Source organism: Periplaneta americana, chromosome 5, assembly GCF_040183065.1.
Source record: "Periplaneta americana isolate PAMFEO1 chromosome 5, P.americana_PAMFEO1_priV1, whole genome shotgun sequence".
Classification (NCBI taxonomy): Eukaryota; Metazoa; Arthropoda; class Insecta; order Blattodea; family Blattidae; genus Periplaneta; species Periplaneta americana.
Window position 1 is genome coordinate 105,590,250 of NC_091121.1, and position 16,836 is coordinate 105,607,085.

Here is a 16,836-nt window from a genome sequence, read left to right on the forward strand (position 1 = left end):
TTGTCTACATGTGGGAAATACATACCTGAAATTATGCCCCGTATTTTTTAAACACTCTGTATAAAATATTGCATGTTCCAAAATATCGATTGAAAATTTACATGGAAATACAGGTTTCGTGCACTCCAGATAGCGATGAAGTGACATTGAGCATGTTGTTTGTGTATATTAATTTCTCCTAAGCCATTAAATGGCCATGTCTGTGAATTAAGTGGTACACACTGGTCTTCCATCTAGATGGTCCGGTACGATCCCAGCCAGATCGTGACGGATTTTGTGGTGAGCAAAGCAGACGTTGCAGAGGACTTTTCTCGGGATACTCCCGATTCCCTCTATTATTCCACCAACACTATCTACTTCCCCCTCATTTCATCTATCATCTGAAATAGTAAAAAAGGCTAGGGTGAAGTCTTGGGTTGTACCGGGTGAACAGTATGGAGCAGAACAGGTTACACGGCCTCGCGCGGCCTTGAGTCCCCACCTCCGCGCGCATAGCCGGCCGGCCAGCCGTGAAACCTGTTCTGCTCTATACTGTTCACCCGGTAGTACCCGGGTTTCAGATGCTGATATAGGAAGGGTTTGGAGCTCCGCGTCCCTGGGGCTTATCAGGCTGCTCGTGTGCGGATGAAACCTGACTCTATCACGGGCTCATGCAGGATGGCCCACCTGACAGCGTTGGATTTACGAAGACCACTCAGCCCACCTCTAGGACTTCGGCAATCATTATATGTATAGGGCGCACAATGGTCCAAAGTGTGCCTAAGTGTACGGACTCATCCCGTATCCAGCCCTTGTAAAGACATTTTTAGCAAAACGTTGAATTACTGTTGTGCACTAAACTATCCGAAGACAGATCTGAATCTCACAAGGCATAACTTATGAGGCAACTAAGTCAGTGATAATGGGGTAGAGTGACCAGTTCCTTTCCTCCTCCATTGCATACATCGCCGTCTAGCTACATATTATACTAAATCAGATTTCAAATGCATAGAAACAATTTATTGTTTTTCTCTCACACATATCGTCAATACTGCATGATAACAGATGTACTTACATATTAACCAGTTATCAGAGGATAACGTTGAAGGGTATTAATTTGAAATCAAAAACACACAGTTGTGATGTAGTTCCAATAAAATCAGACTATTTTCCTTATGACTTACTGTATGAAGAATGGAATAACATACCTCATATCGAAGAAAAATGCTTTTTTATGAGTAGAGATGGGATTTTTGTGTAATATCATAGTCTATAGTAAAATACAGGTATGTAGGTTTAAATAGCCTATGCAGTAAAATACAATGAAATATGTAGGGCCTAGTTAAATATGTAAATACATGAAGAATATTTAAGATGATACTAGTATACTAAATATTTTATTAAGCTACATTTATCACGTTCACAATGTAATGTAATATAGATGTTGATAGATTAGGCGTAGGCTACTTGTGCGTACTTTGCCAATAAACAATTACAGTAGGCTACGTTATGTACATTTCAGTACTCTCTGAGGTCGATGACTGCCGCTTTTCAGGCAGAATATGTTTATAAGCAGAAAATATCCATTTCACGAACAGGATATCACTGGTACGTATTTTAATAAATAAAAAATCCTTTGAATACATGGCACACACTGCCTGACATTGGATATCCTAGGTTTCGCAGCGACAATCGCAATACACAACTTCTTACAGAATTCCTTTCTTGAACTGGTAGGACCTTGCATCTGCGTCACAAGCACTTCCAAGAACACAATTGCTTATTTTTTCGCATGAAGTATGCTCCTTTGATCTTGCTCTAATTTGTTATTTCAAGAAGCGTCCAAATCTTCGTTATAAGTTTCACAAATTACATCTTTATATAGGTAGTCGGTTGTGAAGAACTATTGTTCACCTTATCTTATTCCCGGATTTTATCTTCGTATTCAGAGAAAACGCGACTGGTACCATATAAAAAACACCTCGGATAACCTACTGTCACACTTTCATTTTCAACAGGTCATAGAAAACTAAAATGACTGAGTAATCAAAGTTTATTACTAGTAGGCCGTCAAAACTTATCTAATTGTATCACTTATCGGATCCAACATATCTTATTCCCGGATTTTAACTTCGTATTCACAGAAGACGCGATTGGTACTATGTAAAAAACACCTCGGATAACCTACTGTCAGACTTTCATTTTCAACAGGTCATAGAAAACTAAAATGACTGAGTAATCAAAGTTCATTACTAGTAGGCCGTCAAAACTTATCTAATTGTATTACTTATCGGATCCAACATATCTTATTCCTGGATTTTAACTTCGTATTCAGAGAAGACGCCACTGGTACCATGTAAAAACACCTCGGATAACCTACTGTCACACTTTCATTTTCAACAGGTCATAGAAAACTAAAATGACTGAGTAATCAAAGTTTATTACTAGTAGGCCGTCAAAACTTATTTAATTGTATTACTTATCGGATCCAACATAATCTTATTCCTGGATTTTAACTTCGTATTCACAGAAGACGCGATTGGTACTATGTAAAAAACACCTCGGATAACCTACTGTCAGACTTTCATTTTCAACAGGTCATAGAAAACTAAAATGACTGAGTAATCAAAGTTCATTACTAGTAGGCCGTCAAAACTTATCTAATTGTATTACTTATCGGATCCAACACGGCTATAAAAATAATAAAAAAAATAAAATGACTGAATCATTACGGAACAAGAATGAAGCCGTAAACTTGATTGGACAGATATATTGGAAGAGGGGGTTGTTTCTAATTTAATATAAATATACCAGTATTCCTTGCATGTTTTCAAAATCCATCCCAAGGCCCATTGTGAGTAAACTTGAGTTTGGTGGGGGAGCATGTATTTGGGTTAAACTTAACCCAAATATAGTGTTTTCTTGTAGGCCTACTCTTTTCAAAAAATCATTCAACTACCCGAATGGATTTTAGTCTTTCTTGCAGTTCATTGATACATTCCTTTTCGCTGTTATATTCACTCAAATTCTAACTTTCAGATTTTTTGACAGCTGACTAGATGACAAAAGCTTCTCAACCGAATAATAAGAGGCATTTCCCATATTTATCATGTGTTTAATTTCCTCCCTAGTATCATTTATATTTGTTACTGTTGCCCCAAGATATCTGAATTTCTCCACCTCTTCGAAGGATAAATCTCCAATTTTTATATTTCGATTTCGTATAATATTCCGATCACGAGACATAATCATATACTTTGTCTTTTCGGGATTTACTTCCAAACCTATCGCTTTACTTGCTTCAAGTAAAATTTCCGTGTTTTCCCTAATCGTTTGTGGATTTTCTCCTAACATATTCACGTCATCCGCATAGACAAGAAGCTGATGTAACCCGTTCAATTCCAAACCATCTCTGTTATCCTGGACTTTCCTAATGGCATATTCTAGAGTGAAGGTGATAGTGCATCTTCTTGCTTTAGCTCGCAGTGAATTGTAAAAGCATCAGATAGAAATTGGTCTATACAGACTCTGCTGTACGTTTCACTGAGACACATTTCAATTAATCGAATAGTTTCTTGGGAATACCAAATATAAATCCTAGCTATCAGAAATTAATTACTACATAAGTAATTATTTAAGCTTCTCATTGCTATTTTAGTCTAGTTTAGTCTAGTTTAGTCTAGTCTAGTCGTTATTGAACGAAGTTGTATCAACTCTGCGTCGTTTCTAGCGTTGATGAAATTGGTGATAAGATGGTACTGGCATTCAAATCGTAATATCGAAAACAAAGAAAAATGCAAAATAACAGAAGAAAGACTACAAATAAAAATAAAGAAAAAATATTTACACAGATCTAAAGACGTCATAAGCTTTGTAGATTGAAAATCAGATTCAAAAACGAATGTTATTAGCTTGGATTAGAACACTTCCCGTCTCCCACATTCCCTTGAAGGAGGGCGCAAACTGCACGAGTAGGTGTTTTATTTCAATTTTTTTTAAATTAATTAAGTGCATTTCAACTGTACAGTTTATAAATAAAATTAAATCTCATCTTAGTTTTCGAAATCATAAAAGTTATATTTATATACGAGTATGTAGGTACAGTTCATAAAACGAAAGTTGGTCTCGTTGAGTGAACGGCAAATTACTTCATTGTTGAGTGTCTCATGAAAGACGGTTCAATGAAACAAAGAAAACGACAATATTATTTGCAATATGATAAAAGAACTGAAGTACGTACCACGAAAATGCAAAAAATATCATTAGAATACGAGTATATAATTATATCACTTTGGTGAGAGTGATTTCTTTCTTACATCGTATATCCATGTAACTGATTAAACACTTAATACTAAGGTGAATTTATTCTTTTTCTTCCTTACCTTTTTACCTCTTCTATTTTACCAACTTACAAATCTATGTGGTGTAGAGGAGGAAGGATATTTTCTATGAGTCAATAAGAGACATATCCACACATTTTGGATCACATGACGCAGGCCCACTACAGAGACATCACAGGACAACCACAAAACAACGTTCAACCACCCAGTTCCGCAGATGGAAGATAAATGTCTTCCATTCCCTACACCGGGAATTATGGACCGCTAGGATGGGCAACGTGTACGCTGCCTCAGAGTCAACGCAGCGGTAGAGAAACTAATTCAATAAATATAATTTAGATTTTGTTCAAAGTTAATGTATTATGCATCTGATGTGTAATACAATATTGTTTAATAAAGTGGAAAAGTGCACCACTCCAACTTCAATCGATGCTTCGTTTAATGAAACAATATCTAGGCCTACAACTACTAGCTCAAAGTTGAGCCGGCAGATGGAGCATCTATCTCGGTACTGTGAGAAGCGTGATCGACGTAATTATTTATTCCTGGAAATGATCAAAGGCCAATAAATAAATGAAGAAGAGTAGGAAGTCAAAAGGACGGCAGTCCAAAAGGTGGATGTCATTCACGAATTCTTGCAAATTCTCAGGGGCTGATTGAACTACTTAAGTTTTCATCAAGACAGATGGCTCCTCGTCTTACTTAGGAATTCACTGTTCAAATTAAGGGATTTACAGAATTTTGAAAAAGAAGAAGAAAAGGAGGACTACACTATATGCTAAAGAACAAACGGATCATTTGCCACAATTAATGATGACTAATCCACAAGACATAGCTTTCTCAGCAAGGTCACTCACATGACTAAAGGTTGATTGGGATTTAGAGCCGAGATAACTGACAACTTCAGCCCAAAGGCAGTCTCTTTACCAGCTATCTATTTCAGAATGTTAAATAATACGCTTACGTTATTCTGAGATTAAAGAGAGTCAACTATTTAATCATTGACATGCTATGTTTAATGGCTACCTGTTACTTAATTAAATAGGATTATAGTTTTGAATGCAGTATCTTGGCTAAACTATTCACCACAAGAACTATAATTTTAAAAATACAATCTAGGCTATATTCATTTATGCATACTCAACACGCTACGGTCTGGTTGGGTACTTTGAAATAAATAGAAAGTATTTTCCCATACATATTTACTTACAAATGGCTTTTGAGGAATCCGCAGGTACATTGCCGCCCTCACATAAGCCCGCCATTGGTCCCTGTCCTGTGCAAGATTAATCCACTCTCTATCATCATATCCCTCCTCTCTCAAATCCATTTTAATATTATCCTCCCATCTACATCTCGGCCTTCCCAAAGGTCTTTTCTCCTCCGGCTTCCCAACTAACACTTTATATGCATTTCTGGATTCGCCCATACGTGCTACATGCCCTGCCCATCTTAAACGTCTAGATTTAATGTTCCTAATTATGTCAGGTGAAGAATACAATGCGTGCAGCTCTGCGTTGTGTAACTTTCTCCATTCTCCTGTAACTTCATCCCTCTTAGCCCAAATATTTTCCTAAGAACCTTATTCTCAAACACCCTTAATCTCTGTTCCTCTCTCAAAGTGAGAGTCCAAGTTCGACAACCATACAGAACAACTGGTATATAACTGTTTTATAAATTCTAACTTTCAGATTTTTTGACAGCGGACTAGATGACAAAAGCTTCTCAACCGAATGATAACAGGCATTTTCCATATTTATTCTACGTTTAATTTCCTCCCGAGTGTCATTCATATTTGTTACTGTTGCTCCAAGATATCTTATTGTATGGATTCGTAACAAGCTTTTCGTTACCGTGATGGGTTGTTAGCCCTTCGCCCAACCCCCAAGCTGGAGGACCATCCCTTATCGGCTGTCCACGACTGCTTATTCAATATATTCACAGCTACTCTCCATATCTGGAGGCCGTCACCTCTATCCGCAACCTTAGGACGCGCCATGCCGTGGTGATAGGGATCCACAATACATGGGTATTCACCCAAGGAAAAAAATAACAAATTCACTTTAAAGAACTCTGCCACAGCGGTCATCAGCATAGCGCTCCCTCGGGCTAGCTTCTCTTACCTGCAGATAAGAGACTGCACTATGGTGCATCCGTGGCTGCTGGCGGGTATGCTTTCTCCCTTTCCCTTCTACACGACGATACATATTTCGATACATTCCTTACCCTTTACCCAATACCCAATACTCAGTTCAGAGGGTACTGACGACCACTGGTCTAAGGCATCATGCCTGGATTTGCGTTTTGGATTGGACGCTGGTTCGAGTCCTCAGGGCAAAGGAATTAGCTCATGAAATTTCGGCCAGTGTATAGGATCAGTACCCGCCCAGTATCGTGATGAATTTGGAGAGCTACAGTAGATAACGAAATCCGGTTCTGCGAATCTGCTATAACGGCTGGGAGGATCATCACGGTGTCTTCGTACTGGTTGCATGGTCATTTATCTCTGTTGAGGTATGTTAAAATAAGGCCAGCAGTTTCCTGTTCGACCTTGGTCCTCTATGAGCTATCGTGCCTATTATTATTATTATTATTATTATTATTATTATTATTATTATTATTATTATTATTATTATTATTATTAGAGCCTCTGTACAGCAAGAATTGTCATGTGCTTATGAAACATAACACTGTTGAAGAATTATGTATCCATGATAATGTGAATTCTTGTACAGAATTAGGGTCCATTTCTGACATTGAAAAGTGAAGTGACATGTTTAGTTGTACTCGTCACGTGGTCAGACGGAAAAAGTCTTTATCTGGTGCTGTTAGTAAACCAACCAGTGTTTATTACCCGACCACTTTGTTTGTAGAACTGCAGTCGCTTGTACTAATACACAGCGCGCCGCTGTTACGTTACTTGTGCAGTACGATCACTCTCTTATTCTAGTCATAAACTATGTCTGTCTCTCTCGCACAAAGTAACAATAGGCTATATATCGCAGCGCCGGTGTTTACGTTTCACATACAAAATGGTCACCTAATACATTCTTTTCATTCACATTTTAATGAAGCGTTTAATGTATATCTCTACCAGATGATAAAATTATGTAGATACTATGTTTACAATTATTAATAATTATAACGAAACATAGGTATTCAGAAAACTATGCATACTTAGTCAAAAAAATTGTATTTTGATAAGCCAAAAATTAAGCGTGAAAACTGTAAATACATAAATGCAGTAGACAGAAGCCATAAAGGAAAAATCTGACAATTAGCTGAATGAAACTGGTTCCGTATATGTTGTGCTCAGAATGGATGATAATAATTCACAAGAAATTCTGTTTGGAATACTTAAACGGAACATGACAGATAGGGTAGAGAAGATCTGGAGGAGATGGGAATCAGAAGTGGAGCACTGCAGAGCTAAGCAGAGACAAATGGTGAACATCGTGATGTTCTAGGTGCATCAAGCATAATAGCCTCAAAATGTGTTGTGACTATGTTATATAATCAACATATGCCTTCTTTAATGGCAATTTTTAATAATTATAACCTATTTAAGGAAGCACATCATCCACATTCTTAAGCTTCTCATTATATCGTTTAATTTGTTTAGCGTTTCCCAGCAGGGTGTTCACATGAATTTAATGTAGCCTATAGACATCATTACTGAAGGTTACCAGGGTTCTCATTGGATCGCAGTTATGTGGTGACACTTCAGTTAAATTTTACGAGTATAACACATATAGGTACAGTATAGAGCTAGACAGTCATTTGGATCACGAAAAATAATTGTTCGCTCTATGTGCTTGAAAACGGTTATTTACGATACAAGTGTTTAAAATTATATTTTATTTTGTGAATAGGGATGTCTGCGAAACGAAGTCGCAGGTTGAGTGGAACAAACCCAACTTGAAAAGAAAATTAATTTTTAACATGTGTGCCATGCACTATTTTTCAAACAGCTGTTGGTCCGGGCTGGTATAAAGAAAATTTCCCCGCCCTCTCCACTGCTATATTCCCCCTCATTCTAATAGCTAAACTTTATCGTATTAAAAGCAGACAAAGGCCTAATTCGGTAGTAGAACATTGGACTTCAGACTAAGAGGTTCCCGTTTGAAACCCGTGTTTCCCCTATTTTTTAAAATTACATTTAATTCTTAATGTTTTCATAGCCTATATAATTATCAATAAATTATTTTTTGAAGAAATGCATTTAATCAGTGTACGCTTCTTAACCAAAACAGTATTTACTTGTAAAAAAAAAAAGGCCAGCAGTGTTTCAATCGCTTTCTTGATTGGTTGCGATTGCTGCCGTATGACATATGGTGGGAAACAATTAGCAATCGGTGTAAACAGTTGAAAGTCAGTGTCAAAAATAGTTTTCGCACTAGTGTTAAAAATAATTTTTTGCACAATATTGTGTTTTCTCGTCGTTACAGCAAACGGACGCCACGATTGAAAGTTGATTTTACTAAATTCAGAGTTGCCAACCTAGATAAGTATGTTGAAATATTACAAATAACTGCTCTAGAGTTTTAATGAAAACCACTGCCTTCTATGTATGCTACAATCCTTCAATGTATGTAAAATTCATATGCAAAATGCAGTGTTAATTAATATACATTATACGAAACAAATCACTGCATTTGAAATGTACTGAATTTATTTAAACGATTCAAATTTTATTCAATAAAAACAAAATAAAAATTATTCCAACTGAACACGAAATTTTACAAGTATCTGAATCACTTTTATTCCTTCACATTGATTTTTTTTTTAATTTTAGTTGGTTATTTAACGAAGCTGTATCAACTACTAGGTTATTTAGCGTCAATGAGATTGGTGATAGCGAGATGATATTTGGCAAGATGAGGCCGAAGATTCGCCATCTTCACATTGAAGTTGAAGTTGATTGTGAAGTTTGTACGTTGGTCAGACTGCTAACCTGCAGTCAGCTGTTCACAGTGTAATGTAGTCTACGTACTGTATATTAAAATTTTTAAAAATATTATTTTCAAAATATACTATCGTGCAAAAAATACTGTATAATATACTTTTGTGAAGGACATTACAAAATCTCGGAAATAGAAAAACTCGTTCTACTTGTTTTCCGAACTTTTCCTCGATTTTATAAAAAGCATTTCCCAACCTTATATCTATCGTAATATACTATTTGTGTGCTACCATCAATTTTAACACGTTTGTCTAGCGTTGAAAGATCTACTTTTAGAAATGGCTGTCTAATAAAAATGAATACATCTGTAATGTGTAATCGTCGGCCTTGGTGTAAGTAACAAAATTATTAAGCGTACCTAAATTCAATTCCAAATTGATTACTGCTACCCACCATCATCTAGCTACACTTGACTACCACCTTCTTAATTTTCTGAAGGCTTTTCTTATTTTTCTTGCAAACTTTAGCAATTGTATTTTGTGTTTTTTATTATTTTTCTTCATTGGATCTATGTTCAAATATTTATTTTTTTAGCATTCATTTTCTTCAATGTCATACACATGGATATTTTATTCACTTCATATTTATTTTTGTCAACTGCCATCTTAACATCTGTGACATTTCTCAGTTTCTCTTGCCCGAAATTTTATATTATACAATTTCTGTTATTATCCATTTTAGTAACTTTTTGATCACTGTAAATGTCGCATTGTAAAATTTACTGTCTACATATTTTTTCCTCAGTTTATTTGTGATATATCTATGTGTAGCATACTTAGGGCCTATATTTAAACAGTGAACATGAATATTTATCTATTTTTAATGTAATGTTGCGTATTATTCTAGGAAAGGACTCGGAATAGTGGTGTCAGTACACCACAGAAACTTCACAATATGTCCATCTATTGTGTTAAATTCAGAAAAAGACTGGCCTAGATCAAGGATTATAAGCATCGTGGAGTAAGCCTGCAAGTTAAATATAATACTACTTTTAATTCAATTATACTAATTTTGAATTTGTAAATGTATCAGTTATAACAATATAGAGTTTGACTTACATTTTCGTAATATACTGCACCAGAGTACACAATCAGGCGGTCGAATCCCCCGCCAGCCTGCAAGATCCAAAAAAGAACTACTTTATTAGATAAGTATCATATGAGCTACTTCCCTTAGTAGTCTACTGGCGGGCAGAGGCTCATAAGTGTTATTTAGACATAACTGATACATTTTCATCAGTAAGTTTAATATTTATAAAAATAAGCTGTTTTTGATTGCATGGTAACCAATTCAGTAATGGTAAAAATGTGAACGCATTTGTCCTGTGATTAGTATGATATACGTTTAGGAATATTTATATAAGCGTATCTAAAATATAACATTTTATTTATTGTGTTCTTTATCTATGAAGTATAAATGTGCAGACCCTTTGAATGAGCCATCGACTTGGATAACACTACGTAACAAAATTCGACAAGTTCTTTTTTATGTTACATTTTAATGTTTATTGCTTCATTTTGTGATGCTGATTGTGGTTACAGCATTGGATTTTCCCCAATGTCGATATTTTAATTAAAATTATGAATTCTTCAATTTCCTTAAAAACAACTAAAATTAATACTTTAAGTTAATATAGGCCTCAGTAGAGACATAGTGCTTAGTAACACAATATACACTCTACAGCCTTCACTTCAAAAAATACACTACCTACCAAAAAGTTGTCTCTTTAGAACCTCATGGTACCACCTCTTGTTGCTATAACAGCAGCCACCCTGTCAGGCATGCTCTTGCAACATGGCACTTAGTTAGACAATGGAAGTTGGCCGCATCTCCCGAGACCTCAGTCGCTGGTCCAATTCCGCCCAAAGGTGCTCTATGGGATTGAAATCAGGACTCTGTGCAGGCCAGTTCAACCGGTGAACATTATTGTCAACATACCACTGCACAGTAGTCGCTGAAACGTGGGACCAACTTCCATTGTCCAACTGAGTGCCATGTTGCAAGAGGAATGGCGACGCATTCCAGTGGATATCCTACACAAACTAGTGGACAGCATGCCTGACAGGGTGGCTGCTGTTATAGCAACAAGAGGTGGTACCATGAGGTTCTAAAGGGGCAAAAACAGTGCCCAATTACTTTTTGGTAGATAGTGTACATGATAATGGCTTTTCTGTTTATTCACTTCTGATCCTTCTCCACACACTATGCCCCAAGTATATTCCCCCATCATAGTACAATCTCAATAGCCCTGATACCTTTTTTTCATAAGGTGAAAGTACTGATGAAAGTGTTCACCATGGTCCTTGCTTACAATTCCTAAATTCTGTCTAAAGAAATCAATATGAGAAAACAAATAATTTATTCTCACAGATTCTACACCCAAACACACTATAACTCTGCATAAAATTCTCAATCAGTTCCTTGTAATTCTCACTTCTTTTGTTTTCAAAAAATAAGGAAAATATTGTATTGTATTGTAAAAGCTTTTCAAGCACAACGTTTATCAAGAATTGTTTCATATACAAGTTATTTAAATTGCAACATCATTCGAATCTGTGGTCCGGTAAAAATTTCACCTTTTATTTTCCTTGAGGTAATTTGGGGAACAATATTATTGTCTGATCAGACGTAGAGCTTCAAAGTTAATATCCAAACCTTTGGTACATTCCTACGCTTCATATGGAGTGGGAGTAACAAAATCTTCTTTCTGAACAAAAGGGGTTCATGAATTACATTGTGTACGCCTGAAACAATTCTTTCCTGGTGAAACGCTGATCGTCTGCCCCGCTATCCCATAGACAGAGGAAGCATAAATACTTATTGTAGGCACCTTGAAACAACGAAGGAAATCCCAACACCTTAAAATCGCCACAAATGCCCCATTTACAGTATCTATAGTTCAGTTTTTGAAGACCAGTTTCAGGTATGAGCAGAATGAGCAACTGGAATGGAAGGAAACGTTCTCATTGTGTAGTAGTAGTGCAAAAACTAGAGGTTGCGAGCTAATAAATTACTAATAGCCGACAATGGATGGTAGGGGTACCAATATAGATTCTCCCAAAGTCACTGAGATCATTGATCATGCATGAATATGGATACGTGAAATTCTTAAATTCCATTACTCGTCCATCATCCAATTCATGTCTTGACCATATTTTCCTAAAAACGGGAAATAACTTACGCAAGTGCAATAACAGATCATTATATGACTTTTGCATTGTTGTCAATCAGTAATAAAAGTATTAACAGAGAAGCCACTGAACCTTCGGACAATTATAAGCTAATTATAAACCGTAAAAGCCTAATATCTCATATTAATAATATGAATTGGGAATCAATATTCTACAATGAAGACGCAGATACATGTTTCGATAATTTTTATAAAATACTCTGTAACCTAATTTGTAAATATTCTAATCTGTCCCTCTCAAATTCTCAAGTAAGTACAAAAAAATATCAAATATTCTGAAAAATTCAACAAAAATAAAAATAATCCTAAGCAATTTTGGAAGACCATAAACGAAGCTACTGACACCCAATGTAATAAAAATAGTATATTAAAGACAATTGTAAGTCGAAATGGAACACAAATTGAAAATAAGGAAACTATCGCAAACGAATTTAACGATCATTTTACTAATGTAAATCATGACATCGTATCTAATAAAAAAATGAAGTATTTAATATTCATTACTATAAGCTTACTTATAATAAAAGTACCATTATCCATGTTTATGTTTCCTTTAAACGAATGTGAAATCATTAATATTGTAAACAGCTTAAAAAAATAATGTGGCTCCTGGTATTGATGGTATTACAACAAATAACCTGAAACTTAATATCTGAGCTATTTCTAAACCACTTGCCTTTATATTTAATTTGTGCATATCTCAAGGCGTATTTCCCTCACCCCTAAAACATGCTGTGGTGATACCAATTCACAAGTCTGGAGACAAAAATAATCTTAATAATTACAGACCCTTTTCACTATTACCCAGTCTCTCTAAAGTATTTTTAAAATGTATAAAAACATGGTTAATACAATTAAAAAAATAAACTACTAAATGATAATCAATTTGGTTTCAGAAAAAATTTGCGCACTGATGATGCTATTATGGCAGTTACTTCAAAAATAATTCAACAATTAGATGAAGGAAATAAATGTCTAGGAATTTTTCTAGACTTACAAAAAGCTTTCGATACAGTCAATCACAATATACTTTTGAATAAAATGGATAGATTGGGAATTAATGGAATGGCTTTAAAATTATTTAAATCTTACTTAAGTAACAGAACTCAAGCAACTAAAATAAATGATCATCTTAGTGAATCACGTAACATTGATATAGGTGTACCTCAGGGGATGATCTTAGGTCCTGTTTTGTTTGAATATATCAACGATTTACTTAAAATTGACATTGAGAAATATTCTGGTACTCTGTATTCTTATGCTGATGATACTGAGGTTATATTTAGCGGTTCGAGTTGGAATGAAACTTATCAAAATTCTAATTGTGGTATTAACATTATTAAAGAATGGCTGGATGCTCACTTACTTTCTTTGAACGTTTCTAAAACAAAATTAATACCATTTTCATTAACATCACATGGCCTTGAGCAACTAAGAATGAATAATAATAGAAGTATAACAATAAATGATTTTAACCTACCTACTTGCTCATGTAACGCTTTGAGTATAACCTCACAAGTTAAATATTTAGGCATTATTATTGACCAACATTTAAAATGGGACAAGCATATCTCGTTCCTGTGTAACAGATTGCGTAAAACAATCCACAAATTTTCCATTCTGCGCTCTTATTTACCTGTTTATGTTCTGCGTACTGTGTACTTAGCTCTGTTTCAATCAATAATTCAGTATGGTATTTTAGGTTGGGGAGGAATGGCAAAATCGACTCTCAATCCTTAAAATTTGCTTCAAAAAAGAATTATCAAAATTTGTCTATATAAACCTTTTGACTACCCAACAAAATTAATTCTTCAGGAATTTGGTGTATCAAATCTAGAACAAATTTATAAACAAACATTGCTGATTTACTTCCATAAAAACCACAATAAATTTAAATTTGATCCTCACGAATACCATACGAGACAAAACTACAGTTTCTTTCTAAATACTCCCAAATGCCACACAACTGCTGGATTAAAACACAGCAGAAATTTTGGACCCAAAACATATAACGACTTAATTAGAGCTTACCCTGAGCTAAGTACACTTAACGCACATAGATTTAAGAAACAAATCAGATTAATTATTTAATTGTTTAAGCTAATTGGGTTAAAAATTGATACTCTAATATTTATGTACTTTTGTATTTTCTATTTGTTTATAGACCCTATTATTACATGTTGTATTATTTTACCATTTATTAATGTTATTGTGCTCAATGAACTCTCTTAATTTTGTGATATATTTTGTATAACTGAACTGAACTGCGCCCGAGCACGAGCTTCTGCTCTTTCGGGCTGCAATGCCTAATGTAGCTCAAGTGCAAAGGATTAAATAAATAAATAAAATAAATAAATAAATTTATGAAGGTTTATATGGATCGCTCTGCACAATAATGTATTACTCTGTATTAATGTTCATACTTCATTTTAATATTGTTGCAAATATTCTGAAAAATTGAGATTTTTCTGCCGTTTGTCAGAGTGTGTATGTATGTATGTATGTATGTATGTATGTATGTATGTATGTATGTATGTATGTATGTATGTATGTATGTATGTATGTATGTATGTATGTATGTATGCATGTATGCATGCATGCATGATTAAATGTGCGTGTGTCTGTAGACTGTCATGTTTTGTTCCAATGTACGAATATATTTTTGTTACATTATAATTTGCACTGAAATTGAAAGGAATGAACCTATATTAACCTATCAATAAATCGGTTTCAAGATTTTCGTAGAAATGTTTTCCGCATCCCTGAAACATAAAATGACGTTTGTCTATCAGTCTCTGCGTGTACAGCAATTTCTCCTGAAGTATTCTCACAGTTTCTAATCATATTGAGTAATTAAGACCCAATTTATCCAAACTGTCTACTGAAGGATGAGCTGGAAAGAATGGTTGACGGGAGAAGAGTTCGGGCCAGAAGAAGATATCAGATGATAGACGACATTAAGATTTATATGGATCATGTGAGGAGACAAAGAGGAAGGCAGAAAATAGGAAAGATTACAGCGAAAGACCTGCCCTTAGGCAGAACACTATGAATGAATTAATGAATTATCCGAGAATGAGGTGCATGAATTATAACAACTTTTAATAAAAATCAAAGGTATTTATTTGAAATGAAGAACACACAAAGGCGCTTGACTTCAAGAATCTGATTTTATATATCAGTTCTTTTCCCCCTGAAGAATCTCATATTCACATATTTTGCTTCCAGTTTGCAATAAACATCCTATTTATGAATCTTCTTTTACCAACATGCAGAAAGATTATAAATGAGCTTATAATAGTTCTATCACTTCTTCATGTTACGTTACATTCTTCTTCGCCTTTCTCACGTACAAGTCTCAATACTTTCCAGTACATTATAGTTTCTTCAGGAACTTCTGTAGAGTTTGTCAAAAGTTTGTATTGAAAAAAGAGTACACAATATCAAGAACAAAATTTTTCTTCCTCTTATTGTGTGGTACAACGACCCCAGTCGTTAATCGTCATCATACGGAGAGGCAAGTTCTCAGGAGTTTGCTTCCTTATGCGGCTCTTTGGTTACAAGCACGACGGGGTGGGTGGGTGGGTGCACAATCAGTTTTCTGCGCGGTTGCCCACACGAAAAGTTTGGAAAGTGATACTACGGAGGAGTTCCGACTGCTGGACAGAAGCCGCGACAAAAGAACCTTGTTCCCTACCCATCAGCGTCGGCCCATCCCCATTACATAAGTAGTAACTTCATATAACTAGATAAAACTAACCGAAGTCTCCACGGAAAACTCTTAGCAAAGCCGCAAATCTTTTCGTTCTTGCGGTGGCTCACCTTGTCTTCAGGAAAGACAAATTACGCACCAATGTAACTACAAGGTTAGAGCTGCAAACATCAATATTTGTTGTTCGTTTTTGTTACGCTCTGAGATGGAGTGCTGATTTCTTCGTACGAGGAACGGATAATTTATTTCAGGATCTTTTCATGAAGTAGCCTCGAATCAGCGTAGGCTACCAAGCGATTTTATTCAAACTTATTTATGAAAATGTGTTTGTAACAGAACTTGATAGGAATTGTCATGCCCGTAATTCCTTTCAATTAGACGAACATATTCAAGTGACAGTAGCCTATTCCTCTTCTGTAGTTCATGTAGACCAGGTTCGATTACCGGCATGAAGTGTATATTTATACTGAGTGAACAGTATAATAATAATAATTTCCACTGGGACTGTCTGTGTTTGTCTTTCAATTTATCCTCTACTCTCTTAAGCAGTAGTCCCGCGGCATTTTAATCAAGGACATAAAGAATTCTGCCACTCGTGACCATCTAGTTTCCGTACATAATCTTCGTAAGAGGGCTGATTGATTAGATCGAA

General features: G+C 35.3%; 1 protein-coding gene across 1 annotated transcript in view; it reads right to left on the reverse strand.

Moving 5' to 3' along the window:
* Positions 1–16,836, reverse strand: part of tup (LIM1_Isl and LIM2_Isl domain-containing protein tup) — a 452,945-nt gene that overhangs the window by 72,763 nt on the left and 363,346 nt on the right. The window contains exon 6 of the mRNA XM_069827047.1: positions 10,341–10,397. Coding sequence (XP_069683148.1) covers positions 10,341–10,397 — 57 coding nt within the window. The remainder of the gene's footprint in view (positions 1–10,340; positions 10,398–16,836) is intronic.